We start from the raw sequence: 19354 nt of genomic DNA, 5'->3' as shown, positions 1-19354 counted from the left end.
GTGATGAAAGAGGTGTGTTAAAGTCACCCAAAATTATTGTGTTGTGGTCTATTTGACTCTTGAATTTGAGAAGAGTTTGTTTGATGAACATAGACGCTCCATTGTTTGGGGCATATATATTTATAATTGTTAAGTCTTGTTGGTGTATAGTTCCCTTGAGTAGTATGTAGTGTCTTTCTTTATCCTTTTTGATTGACTTTAGCTTGAAGTCTACTTTATTTGATATGAGGATGGAAACCTCTGTTTGCTTCTGCAGTCCATGTGGTTGGTATGATTTTTCCCAACCCTTCACCTACAGTCTGTTGATGTCTTTTCCTATGAGATGAGTCTCTTGGAGGCAGCATATTGTTGGGTCTTTTTTTTTTTTTAATCCAATCTGCTGGTCTATGTCTTTTGATTGGTTATTTTAAGCCATTAACATTCAGGGTTATTATTGAGACATGATTTGTATTCCCAGTCATTTTTGTTTTAGTATTTAACGTGACTTGGTTTCTACTCTGATTAAATTTATTAAATATTAAATATTATATTAAATACTTCCCTCTGATGATTCTCACCATTGTTTTTCATTTCCTCTTTGTGGAATATTTTGCTGAGGATGTTCTGTAGTGCAGGCTTTCTAGTTGTAAATTCTTTTAACTTTTGTTTATCTTGGAAGGTTTTTATTTCATCATCAAATCTAAAGCTTAATTTTGCTGAATATAAGATTCTTGGTTGGCATCCATTTTCTTTCAGAGCTAGGTATATGTTGTTCCATGATCTCCTGGTTTTGAGGGTCTAGGTTGAAAAATCTGCTGAGATATGAATTGGTCTCCCCCTATATGTGATCTGATTCCTCTCTCTTGTGGCTTTTAAGATTCTATCCTTATTCTGTATGTTAGGCATTTTCATTACAATGTGCCTTTGTGTAGATCTGCTGTAATTTTGTATGTTTGGTGTCCTGTAAGCCTCTTGTATTTGGTTTTCCAATTTGTTCTTTTTTGTTGTTGTTGTTGTTGTTTTGTTTAAGAAAAGTTTTACTAATGTGTTAATATTTCAGCAAAGTTATTGCAATGGGTTTAAAAGGCAGACACACTATAAGAGGCTATAAAGTAACAAAGTTTTATACAATTAAAATATTACACAGACCTATGGGATTTATTGAATAACTACCACATCCAGAAAAGAAATTACATCTGAAAGGTTAAATCCAGTATTAGCACCTACAATATCTCTGAAAGTAAAACTTTTAACTGCTTCGTTCTCTCCTAATATATTTCTTAACTTTCTCCCAAATACAGTGCTCTCAAACCCAGAAAAGAATGAGGAGCATAAGAAACCCAAACACTAGGAACATACAGACAAAAGAAGAGCTAGAAGTACTGATTCAGACTTAAGAGTTTAACTTGGAAGTCACTTAACTTATTTGAAACCAAATATAAGATTTCTGTGCACTGAATACTGTAAGAGGCTGTATGAGGAATCTATAAATCATAAAGTTGCCAGTAGGGTAAAAATTAGCAATATACAGTATTATGCCTATCAAATTTTTTTCTCATAAGTTATATTTATAACAAAACTATAATTAAAATATTTACTATACTTGCTTATTACACATTCAGGGACACAGCAGGGACATATGTGTTTGATGGTTTAGCATCCACTTTATTGTGCTTACTTATTTGTGTAATGAACAAGCAACACATACCACATCTTTCCAACATTCAAGGTAATGCAATAATAACATAAAAGGCTCCAAATAAAATAACTGGAAATTGCATTCAATACTGCTTTAATTAGATATAACTGCTATAGTAAAACAAATAACATTATACAGTATTTTTTCAATGAGTTTCGGTTTGAAAACTGAACAACAGAAATCAATCTCAAGATTTGAATCATGGCAAAACTGGCAGTTCTTTGAAATCTGGGAAATGCATCAGCATAACCACAGACACAGTCTATCCCTCACCTGGAAAAAAGCCATTTATTAATTTGGGGGAATAAGACTGAACATTCACTAATATAAACTCGTTGAAGTCTAAAGCCACCTGGAAAATTGGCCCAAGGAATGAATAGATTTCATGGTACTGGTGGCAAGTAAGAAATAAATAAAACTTTGCATTGGGCTGACCAATTGCATATTTTATAATCACTTTGAATAAAAAAATGTGAAATGCTTCATTGTGTTTTCTCAGAAACGAATCAAAAGATTACAGAATCCTACACAATTTAAAGACACAAAGTGGATGCTGAGCGACTAGAGGTCACTCCAGGTGTGGAATTTTAGAAAGTTAGTCCTTGGAGTAAATGGCACCGTGGCTCTGGCAGCAGATACAAAGGAATGATGCTCTGGAGAGGAGGTAGGGACACTCTGTGATCAGCCAGTGGGTAGATGAGGGTCCCAGCTGGATGTGGGATCTTTAATTTTATGGTTTATCTTCCACTGCTCATGCCTCTGTCTTCATAAATGGTAATTTCAATAACTCGAAGTCCTCTCTCAATAGGGTCTGTCAGGAGGAGACCTTGGGGAGCATATATCTTCTCATTCTGTTCTTGAATATACTTGGAGACTTTCTTCAGAACCTTCTCATAATGAGTTTCCATACATAAGAAAATGGTATATGCTGTTAAACAAGCCAAACAGCCTTCAAGATACGATTGGCCCCCAAGCTTCTCTGCTTCTGCATAAAGGTTATATAGAGTTCGAACTGTCTCTTCAAACTGCTGCCTATCAATCCGGTTCTCCAGCTCCGAGGGGAACTTGGTCTGGAACTGGCAGCGTGTACCACTGCTGTAGTCTCCTTGAATGAATACCTTCCCGGACACCGGCGCCTGCTGCGGCCTCATGGCGAGGACAGGACCGGCGGCGCTGCGAGTTCGGGGAGTGGGGGAGGGGGCACCATGGGTCAGATCCCCGGCCTGGACCCGGGACTCTGGCCCGCCTACCCTTCGGACCCACCCACCACCCAAAGAAGCCCAAGGCCTCCCCCTCTCCGCTCCCCTTCACCCATGCTGTCCCAGGGGGCTTTCAGCTACCGCCCCTGCCCAGGCCCCGCACCCCCCACATCCCGGTTTGCCCGGGAATCACCAACCCGCCTCTCCTGCCCTCCAGCTGCGGTCGCCCCAATTTGTTCTTTATGCTTGGGAAATTTTCTGATATTATCTCATTGAAGAGATTGTGCATTCCTTTGGTTTGAAACTCTGTGCCTTCCTCTATCTCAAAAACACTTAGATTTGGTCTTTTGATGCTGTCCCATAATTCTTAGATGTTCTGTTCATAGTTTCTTGCTATCTTCACTGTGTGATCAATCTTATTTTCCAGATTGTATATTTTGTCTTCATTATCTGACATTCTTTCTTCCAAGAGTTCTAGTCTGTTGATTATGTTTTCTATTGAGTTTTAAATTTGGTTTATTGTATCCTTCATTTCAAGGATTTCTGATTTTTTTTTAGAGTCTCTATCTCTTTCTTTTTTAATATTTATGTATTTTTTTAGGTATAGATGGACACAACACAATGCCTTTATTTTTACATGGTGCTGAGGATCGAACCGGGTCTCGCCTGTGCTAGGCGAGCGCTCTACCGCTAAGCCACAATCCCAGCCCTCTGTCTCTTTCTTGAAGTAATGTTTTGCTACCTGTATTTGCTCTCTTATCTCTTTGTTGGAGTGATCAATTTTTGCCTGTATTTGCTCATTTATGTCATTCTTTAATTCACAGATCATTTTAATTATGAACCTTCTAAACTCCTTCTCTGAGATTTCATCAACTTTGCTGTCTATGGGTTCTATTATTATAGTATCCTGATCTATTTGGGGCACTTTCCTCCCTTGTTTTTTCATGTTGTCTAGGTGTCTTCCTTTCTTGCAGTGTGGATCTGAGAATATTACAGTTTCTACCCTATATTCTTGTAGTACCTGTGCAGATTGGCTGTACCTTACCTTGATGTTGGGCTTCCAGACCCTGGTGTCCCTCAATGTATGCTACTACAACTAAAGGTGGTCACTGTAATAGCCAAGGTAACTCGAGATAATAGTTGTGGTGCCCCAAGATGGAAGCAATGTCTTACAGACTGAGGGGCTGGGGAAATAGCTCAGTTGGTAGAGTACTTGCCTAGCATGCACAAACCCCTGGGTTCAATCCCCAGCACCGCCAAAAAAAAAAAAAAAGAAGGAAAGATAATAGAAGAGACTCAGTTCCAAATTTAAACTTTGCCTTTGGTCTTTGAATTAATCTCAAAATCAACAGTGGACCACATGACTTAAGAAATAACTGATGCTTCCATCAGTTACCCCAACTCTGGGCCATCAGTGTGATTAGACAAATAAAGCTGGGGATTTTTTTCCATCCAGTGCTTATACTGATGTTGGAATTCCTAACTGATCACAACACAACAGTACAAGCTTCCTGGCTTAAGCCAATGGGCATTGCTAAAAATTATAAAATGATAAAATAAAATAAAAGTGATACTCTTTTTCAGGCATGTGCCACCACACCCAGTACTTAGACAAATGCCAAATATTTAAACCTTTACAGATGTAGAAGAGACAATTAAAATTCTACATACACCTAGAGAAAGAGAGACTTCACATCTTTGCACTGTAACTCATCTTAAATTCTTCATCCACTGTTTATTTCAGGTTAATAATTTTTCAGAGTCTTTCCTCTAAGGTTTCAGCTTCCTCTGAATGTGTTTTCAAGATGACCTCATCACAGTCTCTAGATTATTTATTTATTTTTCTTAATTACAATCTTCTGTATTCCTGTAGCAGAACAGGGTTGGGTGAGGGATGAGTGAGCTCTTTAAAATATTCTGGTTTTGTACAGATTTCTGATATTTTTAATTTTTGCCTTTTAAAATTTTATTTATTTATTTATTTATTTAACATTCCATAGTAGTTTTGGAGATATTGCTTAGATGGTGATAGCTTTTCTGTTTCTGTAGAACAAAATCTTGGACACCAATTTATGTGATATAGGAATGTACATTTCAAAATGTGAAATATAAAGGATACCATCAAGGGGGTTAAAGTGTGTCTTGGGACTTTTCCATACCAGTGCATGTTGGTCTAAGCTTATTCTGGTTAATGACAGTGTAATGTTTTAGAATATGTCTCTACCACCATTCAAGGGACTGACTACTCTTCAGTGGGTGCACATTTGGTTTCTTTCTCATTTTTCATCATTATCAACAATGCAGCAGAAAAGATTTTTATAAATATAACTTTGCACACAGGTATAGATATTTTTCATGGAAAAATTTCTATAAGGAGAGTTCTTGAATGATCTATAAAATTTCAAAATACTATTATTTCAAAAATTTCCCTAGGATTTGCATGTATACAATACTATATATAAAGGTCTGTTTCCTTGATTCTTTACTAAACACTCTTTTTCAATTTCTTTTCCCCAACTTGAAGTTAAAAATATGATTTCATGTTTAAGTTGGCTTTTTCCTGATTTCTAGTGGGGTTGAACATTTTTTAAGTGTTGATTGTTTATATGGTTTGCTCTTTGAATTATTCGTTCATATTCTTTGCCCAGTTTCTATTTGAGCATTTGTAACTTCCTACCTATTTGCAGATACTTACTTATACATGGCCATATCCAAAATATGTAATCAGTGTCTGATTATGCATTATATGGATCTCTATACCCAAGTGTTTAAACTTATTAGAAATAAAGAAAAAATATTTAAATAGATGTAACATATATTCTATTATCTTAAGTCTGTTTCTTGTCTTTAACTTTGCCGTGTCTGCTTTATTTTTCAGATATTAAAATATTTTTATGCTTTTAAACCTATTATTTTTTTTTATAGTTTGTGTCTTGCTCAAAAAGATCTTATTCACCAAAACATTTTAAAAGTTTTTTTTTTTTTTTTCTAAATACATGAGCTCTATTTTGGGGGGTCTGAAATCAAAATTTTCATGGATGAATTGTTAACACATTATCTTTATGTGGTTTAGATTTCTAGTTTAAGCCAGTGGAGATTGCTAAAAACTATGATACAAGGTTTCAGTACATTAAAAGGTGTTGTATGTTGACAACCTGGCTCACAGATTCCAGGAAATTTCAGGTCAAAAACCAAAGAGATTTTACCCTCAACCTGTGTATAGTCATAGCCAGATATCAACATTACTATTTTTTCCTTCAAAAAATGAAATATACCCTATCTTTACTCTCACAAAGTTATGTAAACATACATTGATTCTGCCTTTCAGTCTTTCATGTTCTTTTCCCATGTACTTAATGAGGTGGAAATTCAATTATGCCAATTTTTTTTAAAAATTAGGCCAGCCACAATGGTGCACACCTGTAATACCAGCAGCTTGGGAGTCTGAGGCAGGAGGATCATAAGTTCAAAGCAAAACTCAGCAATTTAGAGAGGCCTTAAGCAAGTCAGTGAGACCCCCATCTCGAAATAAAATATTTTTTTTAAAGGGGTAAAGATGTGGCCCAGTGGTAAACACCCCAGGTTCAATCCCTGGTGTCAAAAAAAAAAAAAAATTGATAGCACTACTCCATTTTTGCCAGTGGGAAATACATTGTTTCAGGTACATATAAGGATTTTAGTAAGTTTTAACAAGTCTCACTCACATATACTTGATTCTAAAATAATAATTGCTCTGCAAGTGTCTTTGGATTACAGTATGCTAAGCCAATGTTTGTTTTCTACTGTAGGTGAAGAAGCTTTTGGTGGTTCATGGAGCTTCCATTCACCAACCTAGAAGTGGCATTCATTTTACTGGCTTTTGTTATCTTTTCCTTATTTACCCTGGCTTCCATCTACACTAGCCCGGATGACAAGAATGAAGGTAAAGAGAGAGAACTCTCTGTGGCTGCCCTCTGTTTCCTTTCTCTTCACCACCATCTTCTGTATGGTTGAATTTGTTTTGGTTTCTATTCTGTATGTGAGGATGAGTTTCTTTTGTTTTGTAACGTGTATGTGTGTTTTCACTCAACATATGGAAAGGAAAAGGATCTGAATTTTTTTAAAATAAGTTCTTGTCAAAGCCCAAACATTTGAAAAATATGCAGAAGTATTTTTAAAACTCTTTACCACACATGTTTTGCTCATTGCCAATAATAATTGTTAACAACAGAAGTATATAATTTAAATGATTGTGCTTGGTAGTTCAGAGCCCACCAAGTTTCATGCAAAATTGATGATAACTGGTGTTCTGATGTTCATTTCCCAAGTTAAAGCTCCTCCGTTTGAACACTATTACACTCAGCAGGGTGGATCACTGACAAAATTACGACTACCTGCTAACAGATTCCCAACAAAGAACATTTTTACCATAGCATTTATGTCTCCTCACAACCAGCAGAACAGACATAAGCACAATTTCATTTGAAAATACAAAAGATGTACACTTTCTTATGTGATAAGGTCTATGAATGAAATCTATCTTCATTAAAATAGCAGAACTAGGGCTGGAGATATAGCTCAGCTGGTAGAGTACTTGCCTCATATGAACAAGGTCCTAGGTTCAATCTCCAGCACCACAAAAAAAAAGGGGGGGGGGACTATTTTAATTTTTTTCTTAGCACCAGTACAGCATTGCAGAAGCCACTAATAATAAACTTAAAAGGTCCTGATTTAATGTAACACACATTTGTTGAAAATATAAGTTAAATAATGGAGGATCCAAAGATGGATAGGACTTGGATCCCCCCCCCCCAACTCTGATAGTATAGTCGAAAATTCAAGTGTGCAACTAGATAAAAATGGAGTAAATGGAATACCAGTGGTTCTTATTAAGGATGATAAGATTAGAATGGAAAGATCTTCCTCAGGGAAATTGAGACAGGCTTCACAGAAGAAATAGTCATCTTGGTGCAATTAGATGTTGAAATAGATCTGGACAAAGTAGAATAGGGTAGGGTGTAGTGGGATGAATTCCAAGCATCAAATTCTAATTCAAATTCTACCAAATTATAAAATTAATTCTTCAAATTAAGTCATCTTTATTCAATATATGAAATGAGTTATAATTGGAAAGGTGCTTAAGTCCAACAAGAAACTCAGAAGAACTGACAATTGGCCAGAAACTTTTCAATCCTTTCCAAGGTGAAGAGATAAGGTGAACCTTTTAATGGTATTGCCCTTAAACCTAAGGGATGAAGGCCCCACACCTCAATGTCCCACTTTGGGGCAGAGGTTTTCAAACTCTAATGTGCACAGAAATCATCTGAGATTTTGTAGAGAAACAGACTATGTTTGAGAGAACAAATAAAGAAATTCCTTCAATAAGTTTAAAAAAAAAAAGTAGACTATGACTCAGTAGATCTTGGTGGGGCTTGAATTTTCATTTCTAACAAGTGACCATGATCCTTCACAGGATGACTTCAGCCACTGATATACACAACCCTAAGCCTTAGAGTGGCCAAGGTCACCTGTGGGCAAAGGTGAGGAGGGAGTTTGACTGGGGTGTTCACATGCCCACAAGCAAAGCCCTTCATGGTGCAAGACAGAGACAGTGTTGGGACAAGAAGGGGCCACAGACACTCTTATACTACTGTTGCCTTGGTTTCCACAGATGTTCAGAGCCTGCAGGTTCAGAATTAAGAAAATATGTTATTGGTTTAGAAGAGTTCATAGTCATTCTTTACAAATCAGAATATTTTCATATTTTAAGATCTCTACAAGTCTTAACAGTTTATGAATTCACTATCTCATTTCTAATTAACATTTTCAATTATTTTACTCCACAACTTTATAGAAGGGATTAATTAAGATAATTTCCTTGGGGCTGGGAATGTGGCTCAAGCAGTAGCACGCTCGACTGGCATGCGTGTGGCCCAGGTTCGATCCTCAGCACCACATACAAACAAAGATGTTGTGTCCACCGAAAACTAAAAAATAAATATTAAAAAATTCTCTCTCTCTCTGTCTCTATCACTCTCTCTTTTAAAAAAAAGATAATTTCCTTTGTTAAAAAGAATAGTATAATTTTGTTATTAAACCCTCCTGAGTTCATGCCCTGCTATTTGGTAACTCTGTGACTTAGGGAAAATTGCACATTATCAAAGACGTCATTCTGTCACTTGAATATTGAGTATAATAATATAATAGTACCTGCCTCATGGAGTTGAAGTGAGAATTAAATTAAATAAAGCATATAACAGAGGTTTATTGGAGTTTTCTTCTCTGGCTTCTCCATGATTAGTATAAAACAATAAGGGTCATTATAAGGTAAAGGAAATATTTCCTATAGAACCAATACAATTTGTACTCAACCAATATACTAGGTCAATGTTTTTGTTTTAAATATCAAGCAATAAAATAAATTCAATTTAAATTAACTTCAGAGTAACATCACATATCCTTCAAAAGTCTAATGTTAGAGAAGGGTTAGGGCTACCTGAATCCTTTAAGCAAAGCCATTGAAAATAAACACCCAATAGAATCAGACATCTATCAAATGAAGAAGAAAAAGATATTCGGGTGCTTCAAAAAAGAATAAAATGAATATTGAAGGATTGAAAGATACCTCAGAAAACTGATAAACATTTGAATATTTTTCAAAAATGGTATCCTCTATAAAGTAGGGCAATGAAAATCACAAATAACAATATTATTGAATAAGGCTGTGACATAAGTATGTCAAAAAAGTGATCCAAATCAATATCTCATCTCATCTTTGTTCTAAAATTAGTTTATACTTGCTATTACAAACTGTATTGATTAGATAAGTACTGTATTTATTAAATAATAATGTAAACTGTTTTTTAGATAAATGATAATTTTATCTTCATCATTTTTAGTTTCAATTTTCCAGATAGAATTCATTTGAACTTTTTTTTTCTTTCTTCTACTAAATTTTGTCATCATTCAAGTTCACTTTTTTTTTTTTTGTACTGGAGATTGAACCCAGGGATGCTTAACCACTGAGCCACATCCCAGCCCTTTTTAATATTTTATTTAGAGACAGAGTCTTGCTGAGTTGCTTAGGGCCTTCCTAAGATTCCTAGGCTGGCTTTCAGCTATCCTCCAGCCTCAGCCTCCCAAGCCACTGTGCCAAGCTCAAGTAGATCAACTTTAAATGACCTTTTCCAGTAACATTTATTTTCAGATTAAAAATAAGTTTCCTGTTACAGAGTTATATATGCAATCATCAGTTATCATCTAAGAAATTAGTTGAAGGCATGCTCATTAATCTAGTCACTGGTAGAAAGTGGTCTGAAAATGTAGTTCTTTGCTTTACAGCCAGCCCAGAGAATAAAACTGACAATACTGAACATTACCTGAGCTCTGCACTTCTGAAAACCAGCTATGGTTAAGATACATACACCTAACCCTCTTCTTCCAAAATCCCTTCACTCTCATGTTCCAGGAAGTGGCTTTACCCAAAAGAACTACCTTTTCCCATATGAAGTGGATAAGATTCACTGTCCACTTTTCCCACGACCTCTGTAAGACTTAGAAGGACTCCCCTGTTGACCTGAGACAGGGACAAACACAGACTTTTCCTTTTTTGCCTACAACCACTGACAAGGACAGATGCAGACCTTCTAATGCCCTGTCCTTTGTCATATTGAGATTAGAACTATTTGTCTCCTTGAAACTAGCTGGATACAGAGATAAACATTTCCTGTGCAGCTGATAGCAAAGCAATCTCAAGTGTAAATCACCCAGCTGTAACTTTTCTACTTCTTCCTATAAGACACTAAAGTAAAACTACCCTGCCGGGCACTTTATCTTTGGATTTGAGGAGCTGTCTGTACGCAATAACCTGGATAAGACTCTTATTTGTTCTTTTTACCTTTTTCTTTTTTCTTTTTTTTTTTTCTTCTCTCTGTTTTGTCCTTCACAAAACATGGCCTGGTCCCTCTATATGATAATGTCAAATGGGTATGATTAAAAGACAATATAGTTGATTAGTAAGACTATGTTCATGACTGTAAAATCTCATTAGGGATATGGCTCAGTGACTTTGGAACTTGTCTCATTTTTTGGAACCCACTTCCAGATCCCCTCTTCTCTACCCACAACATACCCTCATGTGTGCAAAAGAAATACCAGTTTCCTAACAGTACTTAGCCTCACCTCAGGTGACATACTCCAATACTTTGTATTCTGATTTTCACCTTAATAAGGCTGATGAAAGTCTACTAAGTGAACCACCTGATTCATTAAATATGTACAGATTATAAGCTCTAAACTCAGACACTAGCACTAGGTATAACTCAGAAGACCATTTCCAAACTACATGTTCGTCTTCTATGTAGAAATCTTCACTAATTTACCATTGCCTACGGAGTGAAATGAAGAGTACCCAAAGGCTCTGAGGCATTCTTCCAAGTAGAAAATTTCTATTACCGATCAGTAATGCTCTCCTCCTCTTTTTCTACCTGAATTTATGTATCATTTAAGGCTAGATTCATTTCCTCTCTTCTTTAATCATTGTAATCACAAATGAGTACTCATCCTATGGAATGTTTATAGTACATATTTATATATCACTAATTTGGTGCTTATCTTTATCATTTTGTATTATTTGCTATCTTTGAATGAATGGAAATGTAACTACAAAATAACAAGACCATTATTCCATGATTTGCTGGAATTGTCTGACCATTCAGCAAGTGTACTTTTACTCTGTGCTATTTGCAGGGAGGCACTGTGCTGGGTGTGGAGTGGAAATGAAAAATTAACTAATCACCAGTCTTCCCCTTAGAATCTTATGAAAGAGATAAACAGATAGAAAATACATGATGATAACTATGTCCACAGAAAAATGAAATTCAGTGTCTCCCTATTAACCCTTCCCTTATAAGGCCAAAAATAAAACAACAAACTAGCAAAATTGATTTTTTTAAGGAGAATAAAAACATTTTGTATGTTGCCTAGAATGTAAGTTCCATCATGCACAGATTTACTATTTTAGTCACTGCTCCTCCCAGCACTTAAAACACTGCCTCAGACACAGACAGTTCTCCATAACTCAGTACTAAATGAATTGTTATGCTTTTTTCTCCAAGCAAGCTCAATACATGCATTCCAAACTCATTAGCATCCCACATTGTTTTTCTCACTAATCCTGTAATTCTTCCCTGCTGATTCCTCCCCAATAATTGTTCACATTACTTTATGAATATTATTTAATTTTAAATCTAAACATATGAGGCAGATATTTTTACTATATCTAAAATCTCAAAATAATACCCATTAGAATCCTGTCTATAAATTTTCATGTACTTGCGAATGAGCAGGACCATCATCATAGGCTGATTTGTGTACAAAGATATTATCTGAGCTATTTATAAATCTCCTTCTAGAAAACCACCAATCAATTCAGAATAGCACAAATTAGCAGAGACTTTTCATAGTGGTATTCCATGTTTGTTTGATCACCCATCAGTAATATTCAGGTTTGATATATTCATGAACTGAAAATGTATTTTAATCTCAGTCAAATAAAACATAAATAGGATGGGTATACTGGCTGGGCAGAAGAAATTATATAATGTATACCAAAGTCAAATACAGATGGGTTTGGGGGTGGAGGCATAGCTCAGTGATAGAGCACTTGCCTAGCATACATAAGGCCCTAGGTTTGATTCCCAGCACCATGAAAAAACAAAGATAGGTAGATAGACAGACAGAGACTGATAGATAGAGTTCCATTTTTAACATTATCCAGACCACTATTTCCTTTTATGCCCTTGAATTATAAAGAATTGTTTCCATCCATTTAATTATTCTTGAGATTTCAAATTTAACACTTTGAAGCTGCAGTATCAGTTTAGAAAAGATTAGTAAAACAGTCTCTTTGTATCTTTAGAGAATAGCACATAGTGATGCAGTAGTAGCAGCTATTTCCTGCCAGAATTATGTTGTTGTCCACCTGCACATCCGGCCCTGTCTTTGAAAGCTGGTCTAATGACCAGTAGGAAGTGATAAAATGTAAGTGACCCATCAGGAAATTATAAGGATATTCTGGGTAGGTAATGATCCTTCATCAAAGGTGTGTCCAACCTCCTGACAAACAATAGCCACCCAACATCCCTGTGCTAGACACTCCCTTCCAGGACAGCCATGGGCACTACCAGGTAGACAGCCTTAAAGACTTCATCCATGACGCACACAGGTCTAGAAAGAGAAATGAAGCCCAAAGCTGGTGGACCAACAATCCAAATGAGGATTAATTTCAAATTATTAGAATACTTTCATTAGATTTCAAAACTTTGTTTGTTAAGAATTCATTTAGATATTTCAGCTACTATTGTCTAATCGTGTCAATATGACCAAAAAGCCCTAAAATGCTTTCTACCTGACGACACTAGATGGAGAGGTCAGTAGAAAATAATATTTAAAATATGTATATAAGAATGAGATGGGAAAGTGTCAGAGTTCCATTCCTGCTACTTACTCGCAGTGTGGCTCAACTAAGTTATATAAAAGTTCCCAGATTCACTTATTTATATACAAATTAATGAAGATAATAAATTACCCCTACAGGACTGTTGTAAGAATTAAAATGTGGAAGTATAAAATGCAATGATATATTGAAAACACAACACTACCTGTCATAAACATTTCTTTATTTTGTTGTCATTTTGCTGGTTTTGTTCCAATTGTTCAGTTTGTGTCTGTTTTTTCTAAGCTGTTGTAGCCTGTGGCTCTGTCACTCTAATAGCCTGTAGGTAGACTGTCTGCTGCCTCCTGCATTGATCTGTTTGCTGTTGTCAACCAAATACTCTTGGCATTTGTCATACACTGTTTATTCAACCCCAAACAAATGGAGTTTGTTGAAAGAAGTCTCATTTCTATCTGGTCTTGTTTTGGGTTGGTCTTTTGGGGAGGGTCATGTTGTTTTTTGGTTTGGTTTGGTATGGTTTTTGAATTTTGGTTTTTATGGTTGTCTGTGACAACTGAGTGAGAAGTATTTGTTGAGTACCTGCTACTCAGCCTGTAACAGACGTTACAGCACATCAAAAGAAGAAAGTGTGCTTCCTTTGTTCTAGAAAGATTTGCTAGTTAGCAAATAAATAAATAAATAAATAAATAAAATCTTTTTTTGTTCGAGGCACACTTATGAATTCTAGAATTGGGTGGTTATATCTGTACAGGAACGTTTACTAAGACAAAATAGCATTGAACAAACAGCAATTGGTACACCACAGTCACAACTCTGACCCGGTGGTCTCTTACAAAGCTTATCAATGCCTCCACAGTTGCTTCACTCAACAATTGGTCACCATGCATGTCACTGTTGACTAACAGGTTCACTGCCCTGATCACAATCTTTTAAATATTCATGAGGTACCATTCCTGCACATTCCAGTGAGCACATAATCTTTCAGAATTGATCTGATATTAGGGAATTCCTAAACCTCTTAAAAGGGTAAATTTTATTCCACTTAAAGCTATATCACATTACTTTCTCTACTTAACAGGTCCTCTCACAGACAGTGCCCTGAACTGTGATGCACACTTGGTGGTAGCAAATGTAAATTTTTATTTACTGGTCAAAATTTGGCAGTAGCACTCTCAAAGATGAATTATAGCACTCCTGTCATTCATCCTTAATTTAGACTGTGGCAGTTTGTAAGCAATGAATAATTAAAGGAAATCTTACCAAATACTCATATCTTCATTTATTTGTGGTTAATGAGATGGTCACCATAAAGATTCTATAAATGCCTATTTTTTAAAAAAATAACTAAAAAATTGATGATATTAAAAAATTGGAATTGAATTAGCCTGTGCATACTTGTGGGAAGAAGGAGATTTCTAGTTGTGTTTTGAAGGAAAAAATAAGAGAGGAGATTTATAGGTTAAGAGGACATGCTTAGGGCTGGGGTTGTGGCTCAGTGGTAGAGCACTCGCCTAGCACGCGCGAGGCCCTGGGTTCGATCCTCAGCACCACATAAAAATAAATAAATAAAGTAAAGGTATTGCGCTCAACTACAACTAAAGAATAATTTTTTTTTAACAAAGGACATGCTTACGAAGAGGATATAAATGGTCAAAGACAACAAGATAGAAACTCTCATGCAGTGAACAGGCCAACTTTGCCAAAGTAGGGAGGCTATCTGCACCAGAGACAATTCTGAAACTGCCCTGAAACTAGAAGCAATATTGTAAAATCAACTTTAGTCTACTGCTATTCTACAAGCACCATGCTTCTGAAACATGAGAGAGGATGTAAATGAAGAGTATAAAAGTAGGAAATGATTTTAAGCAGAAAGGATAAGAGATCAAATTAAGCAAGGGTGTTTGCTGAAATATGATTGCAGCATTAAAAAATGGAAATAAGCTAGACATCTATTAATGTGGAAAAGATAAAATAAATCATAGCAGATGCACACACAGATAACAAGTAGTAGTTGAAAGAACTTCATATGAACTATCATTAAAAATACGCAATGGCGTACACCTGTAATACTAGTGGCTTGGGAGGCTGAGGCAGTAGGATCACAAGTTCAAAGCAAACCTCAGCAACTTAGTGAGGCCCTAACCAACTTAGAAAGACCCTGTTTCAAAATATAAAAAAATAATAAAAGACTTGTGACTTAGCTCAGTGATTAAGCACCCCTGGGTTCAATCCCTGGTACAAAAAGAAAATATACAAATATACAATAAGAAGATAAGTGTGCTGCTGAATAGTATTATGATTTCATTTGTACTTTTAGGTTTACAAATATACTTTTATACATGTTTTCATATGCATATGTATGAATATGTAGATCAGTTAATTAACATAGACCAGTCAATGTATCAATCATATCTAGGTGGACAACAATGCACAATGACTGGCAGGAATAGGTCACTCTATAGAGAGGAATTGGGAGAGGAGGTTGGACATCTTTCTGAACTGATATGAACTATTTTACTAACAACATGCTATAAATTCCTTCCACAGTTAAATAATAATACAAGCCAGGCACAGTGGCACAGACCTGTAATCCCAGTGTCTCAAAATAAAATATAAAAAGGATTTGGAGATGTGAACTTGGTGATGAAGGGCACCTAGGTTCAGTCTCCAATACTACTCTACTATTAATAATAATAATAATAATAATAATAATAATAATACATATGTTACCATTTATAGCTTATAAAATACTTTTATACTTTTCTCACCAACATGTGACATGTTGGGGGAAGATCCCTGTGTCCTTCCTTTTCTAGGAAATGGAGTTAAGTAGTTTCCTGAAGTTGCATAGTTAACAAGCAGAAGAACCACATATCCCAACACAAGTACAATGTCCTTTATACTCCCTGAACAAGCAAAACTTGACAAACTCTCCACTTAAAAGCTCTGGTGAATACTCTACTGCCATATATATATATATATATATATATATATATATATATATAAATTAACTAAATACATCTACTTATTTATTATATATATATATATATATATATATATATATATATATAAAAAGCTGGGGATGTGNATATAGAGAGAGAGAGAGAGAGAGAGAGAGAGAGAGAACTAATTAAAACAAAAAAAAAAAAGCTCTGGTGAGCTGATGAACACTCCAATGGTCCATCACACCTTCTTTCTGGGTTTTCATTGTGCTCATAGTTTCCTCTCACTGTGATTTACTACATATGGCTCCATGCAATATATCTCCTCTTTTCTTTCTGAATAGACAAAATATTGATTCTTTCAAAATACAAATATTCATTAAGCATCTGCTGTATTCTAGACAATGACAACAGTACTCAGTATGTCATGTATGTCAATCATGTATTTAACAAATATTTACTGAAAGCTTAGCATACATTCACTTTTGCAGATATCTGTTGACTATGGTTTTTTGAGTAAAACTGTCCTTATAAAGCTTACAAACATTGGGCTGGGGATGTGGCTCAAGCAGTAGCGCCCTTGCCTGGCATGCGGGCGGCTGGGGTTCAATCCTCAACACCACATACAAACAAAGATGTTGTGTCCACCAAAAACTAAAAAAATAAATATTAAAAAAAAAATTCTCTAAAAAAAAAAGCTTACAAACATAATGATCGGGACTTTGGATACCTAACCAATATAACTATTTCATTACAGCTATGATAAGTGCCAGTAATAAATACAAAGTGCAAGAGATCTAAAGTAGAGAGTCATGACCCCATGTAATAGAACAAGAAAAATGTCTCTTAACAAATGATATGTAAGCTGATGACCACTGATGGAGCATAGAGTAAGGCGGTGGGGTGGGGAGGGCAGGGAAGTTAAGAGCTGGCATTCCCTCTGTCAGAAGACCAAATGACAAGGCCATTCCATGGAAGGGGCACAAGAAACTAAAAAGATGTCAGGTGTGGTTTGATCACTGATCAACAGAGTAGCTGAGACAAGGGAGGTAACAGAGGCTAGAGGCCCAATCAAGATTTCTGATTTTATTATCTCATGCGCAAAGGGACAACAGTTAGTGATTTGAAGCAAGGGAAGGACATGATTTTATACACACATTCAGGACTCCTTGAAAAAAGACAGACACAGGCTGGCAATTCACCACTCTTTACTATAGCAACAAACTTTTTATGAATTAAAGTGACCCCGGGAAATATGTAAAGTAATATTGAAAAAAGAAAATCCAAGCATCCACTACATCCTTTTCAGCTAAGGTTTTCTCTTCTTTAGTCATGCTTGTAATGAACTAAGTTTGATTGAACATAAATTAAATGTCTTTGGGTACCAGCAAAATTCCGAAGCAGGATAAATATAACTAAAACAGTGTGATCTTAAAGAATGTAGATGAGCACTGTGTACATTTCCAATTTGCTCGCAATTAGAAGTGGGTTTACCCCAGGCTATTTCTGTACTGCATGGGTGAACTACTGGGCATGCTGAGCTAATACCTCACAGCATAGTTCTTCGGGTGCCAAAGGCCACAGTCTCCAAGGCTTCCAGTTAAATTGTTTGGGATAAAATGCCAAAATGTCTGGATCCCAAATTGGAAGCCTCTGCATTCACGTCACATAAGTGAGGAAAATCCCTATTAGTAAAAGACTAAATTGCCATTGCTGGCTAATTTGAAGATTCTCTACTATTGTGCATGTTTTTAAGACTAGTTTCTTTGTTGTTTTTGGTTTGAGTTTTTTTGTTTTTGTTTTTGTTTTGTTTTGTTGCAGTTTTTCTGTTTTCATTGGACATAATGAGCCTTCTGCCTTCATGAACAACGTTGTCCAAAGTCAAGTATGTATGGCCATAAATGAGACTAAGGTCATCTTACCGATTTCGCTTAGCTGAAATCCATGAACTTAACTGGAATGAGACAGGGCTTCACATAGTTATTTCTGAAGGCAAATTTCAAATTGGTTTTAAGTAAAATCAAAACATTCTCTCTGCATCAACATTTCTGTTTAGGGAGATAAGGGTATTGATAAAGTTATTCTTAAAAAGAAGGATTATTAACCCAGAAAATACCGGGTTGTTAGAGATGAGGAAATGGCAAATTTTGAGAGCTGGCAACATATTTACTCCTCCATATAATTTCTAGGAAGTAATTGCAGCAGCCAGCCCGTAAAGAGCAATGGAGTTGTTTGCTTGCTTTTTTTTTTTGTTTTTTTGTTTGTCTGTTTTGCGGTACTGGAGGTTGAACCCAGGAGTGCTCTACCACGGAGCTACATCCCTAGTCCTTTTTATTTTTATTTTGAGACAGGGTCTCACTAAGTTGCTGAGGTAAGCCTGAAACTTGCTATCTTCCCGTCTCAGTCTACCAAGTTACTGGAATTACAGGTGTGTCCCACCACACCCAGCTAAGAGAAATGTTTTACAAACACCTGAGTCAAGAAAAATAATGTTCTCCTGTTGTGCTCAAGTGCTATTTCTGTGGAACTAATTTCTCACCAGGCTCCATTCTGGGAACACTAAAGTTCTGCCCCTTTTTTCCAATAAACTGTAAGAAATGTATGCAAGTCTCACTTATAATCCATTATAATATTTCAAATGTTGGTAGCTTCTCCTTCTTTTCCCTAAGTCAGGAGAGTAGGCAGGGACCTGTGCCAGGTGTGTAGTGGAGAACTTGGTAGAACAATGAATCCCGAGATTGGTAAACTGGATTCTCTTAAAACCAGAGCTGTAAAAGGATCAGTAGCTGCACAGTGAGAAAGAGTAATATGAAGATCTACAAAGCCATTAAGAACTTTATACCATTTATTACCCCTTCATTCATATAATAATACTATTTTGAAATCTCAAAAAATGTGCTACAGTTCTAAAATAAACAAACCTAAAACCTAAACCACAATGAAACACCACTATACACCTATTAGAATAACTAAAATTTAAATGTATTTATACTAAGCTAAACACACACCCATAAAATACCAAGTGTTGCTGAAGATGCAAAGCAACTGGAGTTCTCATATGCATGTGGGAGTGCAAAATGGTACAGCCACTCTAAAAAGT

At 35.9% G+C, this 19354-nt stretch overlaps 1 protein-coding gene and 1 non-coding gene across 2 annotated transcripts; one reads left to right on the top strand and one right to left on the bottom strand.

Moving 5' to 3' along the window:
• Nucleotides 1-998: 998 nt before the first annotated feature.
• Nucleotides 999-2953, bottom strand: LOC107142734 (golgin subfamily A member 7-like). The gene has a single exon (XM_048791728.1). The coding sequence runs from the start codon at nucleotides 2827-2829 to the stop codon at nucleotides 2416-2418; it is 414 nt and encodes a 137-aa protein (XP_048647685.1). The 5' UTR covers nucleotides 2830-2953; the 3' UTR covers nucleotides 999-2415.
• Nucleotides 2954-14792: 11839 nt separating this feature from the next.
• Nucleotides 14793-14865, top strand: Trnaa-agc. The gene has a single exon. It is a non-coding gene; the product is annotated as a tRNA-Ala (tRNA).
• The last annotated feature ends 4489 nt before the right edge of the window (nucleotides 14866-19354 follow it).

This window comes from Marmota marmota, unplaced genomic scaffold (assembly GCF_001458135.2).
Source record: "Marmota marmota marmota unplaced genomic scaffold, marMar, whole genome shotgun sequence".
NCBI classification, from domain to species: Eukaryota; Metazoa; Chordata; class Mammalia; order Rodentia; family Sciuridae; genus Marmota; species Marmota marmota.
The sequence above is the reverse complement of the archived record's forward strand: the minus strand, read 5'-3'. Positions and strand labels throughout refer to the sequence as shown.

Coding starts and splice junctions, on each gene's coding strand:
- LOC107142734 (XM_048791728.1), bottom strand. CDS start 2,829: ATGAGGCCGCAGCAGGCGCCGGTGTCCGGGAAGGTATTCATTCAAGGA.